The sequence below is a fragment of the Vitis riparia genome, chromosome 4, assembly GCF_004353265.1.
Source record: "Vitis riparia cultivar Riparia Gloire de Montpellier isolate 1030 chromosome 4, EGFV_Vit.rip_1.0, whole genome shotgun sequence".
NCBI lineage: Eukaryota > Viridiplantae > Streptophyta > Magnoliopsida > Vitales > Vitaceae > Vitis > Vitis riparia.
The window spans coordinates 5996747-5999443 of record NC_048434.1 but is presented as its reverse complement, the minus strand read 5'-3'; the positions used below and the strand labels follow the sequence as shown (position 1 = coordinate 5999443).

Below are 2697 nucleotides of genomic sequence, written 5' to 3'. Positions count from 1 at the left end.
TTGTAGTGATGTAAACTTTTCCCACATTTTCAAATGTAATTATACATTCAATGAATAAAATTTTGAAATGAATATTTTTCTTAATACTTTTTATTTTTATAGTTTTTTTTTAAAGGGGCGGGCCTACGGGCCGGGCCTAAAATTAGGCCCGCGACCCGGCCAGCCCAAAAAGGGGCTCGGGCCCGGCGGGCTTGGGCCGGGCCGGGCCTAAAGCTGGCTGCAGGCCGTGGGCTTTTTGGAGACCCTTGGGGGAAAGCATGATTTTCTAACAACACGAAAGTGGGCTGGGTTCTCAGAGCTTGGGCCTCTTAGGTCTTTACAGTGAGGTCCATCACCGTCAAAACAATTTCCACTCCTCATCACTGTCCAATCAAATCGCACCGTCATAACCTTGTGGGTAACTCGATCATTACCCCATCCTATAAGGATTCCTAGGGTTTCTCTCATTTCTAGGGTTTTCACCAACTTCGCTTTCTTCCCCGGACCCAAGCTGCCGATCTCTCGACCGCCAAAATGGTACCTCTCTCTACTCTCTGTCTCCGATTCTGGTTCGCTCTATGGGTATTGTTCTGATTTTGTGAATTGGATTTTGCAGCCGTCACACAAGACCTTCATCATCAAGAAGAAACTGGCGAAGAAGATGAGGCAGAATCGTCCCATCCCTCACTGGATCCGTATGAGGACCGACAACACCATCAGGTCTGTCTCTCCCTCTCTCTTGTAATCTCATGTTTCTTGCGATGCCCTAAGTCCTAATCTGAGATTACTGTGTTATCGAATGTGTTTCAGGTACAACGCAAAGCGCAGGCACTGGCGTCGCACCAAGCTAGGGTTCTAAGGTGGTGGCTTCAAATCTCGCGTTGATTTATTAGCTTATTTTGATGAAAATTTAGGGGTTAATTTGTTTTTGCAAAGACAATGATACAGAGCTTGGTGGTTTTGTATTTTTGCGTAAGGAGAAGGCCATTTGTACGGAACCATTTGGAATTTTTGTGATTGATCAGTCTTGTTTTTCGATATTTCTAAGCTTTTTATACTGATTTTGAATCATGAGTAAGCCTTATTCTCTCCGAATTGTGAGGGAATGCATCTATCAATTATTGTTTCCACTATGACATCTGTATTGTGCTTTCCTCCTTGCCCGTAGACCACATTGTTTAAGTGTATGGTATGAAATGACCATGAATTGTTGGCAAACTTTGCTTTAATTTTTTTCTGGTAGATGGTTCAGTTGGGGCTCTGCTTCATCATGTTGCCATTATTTATGGCTGATTGGATATATGATTAATTTGCTAAGAGTTTAAATACTATGCTTCTTGACATTCAGTCTTGGTCTTATGGGAAATTAAACTTGTGGCTTGGTCTACTGCTTGATATTCTGTGTTTGTTGATCTAAAATACTTTGGTTGCTATGAACCTATATGCTCCTTTTGGTATAGATTTTGATAGGCTATTCTTGTTGCATGATGGTTCATAATCTGTCTCATGGGTCTGTGTATGGGTATGGGTGTATAGTTCTAGATGTTTGAACCTTGACACTTACAAATCTTAGGCCAAGGGAGACTCGGAAAGATCTTAATGGCATATGTGGACTCTTAATTAAACTCAATTAGAAAACAAGGGACCCCAATGGCCACCGGTTCGAGTGGCCAATGGGGGTTTACCTGGTCTTTAACTTCAAAGACCCGTGGGATTAGTCGAGGTGCGAGTAAGCTGGCCCGGACATCCATGGTTATAAAGAAAAAAAAAATTAGAAAACAAGGGTCCAACCAGGGTCCTGCAGTAGTACCCGATACATATATCCTGAAAACGGGATCAATCACAATATGTCACATTTGCAATTAGGTCTTATCGCCTTGTACCAAGTTAGTCCTATTCTTTTGTAAATTGGTCCCATTGCTTTGTATCCTATCACCGGTCTTTTATAGATTGGTCTCATTGTTTTTAACCTTATTCACCAGCCTAAATTTCACCATGTACTCTTGACAGTTGAGATGACAAGTTAGTAGGTATCGATTCGGTGCTCTAGTATTTTTCTAGAAAACAATCAAAAGCAAATATCTTTTCTTGGTCTTCTCCATCCATAAGTAAATCAATCAAATGGTCATACCCTAAGAAAATTCCCACACCCCACACCTATAATGGACATGGGAGACGGTTTGCGAAGTTGGGGAGTCTGGGATTATAGATGATAATGCATAATAGTTGTTAAAAAGGCTTGAGTTGGAGGTTGTATCACATGGGCTTTATAGTTTTCAAGCCCATTTCTCAATGGTCACCATTCTTTTCCATATGCATGAGGCACCGTTTATTAGTGATGGTATAATTTCAGAATTTTCAGTATACCGACTATTTTCTTGAGCTTTTTCGTCAATATTATCGCAAAGAGAGTCTTGGATTGTTTGGTGTTTGAGGCAGTGTTTTTGTATTGTTCTTCGGCCACTCTTAACTTGGCACTGAAATTTCCTCAACTTTTGTCAGAACTTTATAATTATTTTGTGAATGACCAAATCCTGGGTTTGTAATGTTCATGTGTATGGCTTCGGCACTTTCAAACAGAAGCCAATCCTCACATATTTGCCTCCCCGGATTTCTCTTCTGACGTTCAGTTGAGTTCCTGGGCTCGGTTAGAGATTGTGGTAGGACTGGAATAGTGTTTTATGTTTAATTTTCACAAACCTCTGATCTCGATTGTCG

At 41.1% G+C, this 2697-nt stretch overlaps 1 protein-coding gene across 1 annotated transcript; it reads left to right on the top strand.

The window, feature by feature from the left end:
* Positions 1–408: 408 nt before the first annotated feature.
* Positions 409–1112, top strand: LOC117912277 (60S ribosomal protein L39-like). The gene is made up of 3 exons (XM_034826807.1): positions 409–516; positions 596–699; positions 790–1112. The coding sequence occupies exons 1-3, from the start codon at positions 514–516 to the stop codon at positions 836–838; spliced, it is 156 nt and encodes a 51-aa protein (XP_034682698.1). The 5' UTR covers positions 409–513; the 3' UTR covers positions 839–1112.
* The last annotated feature ends 1585 nt before the right edge of the window (positions 1113–2697 follow it).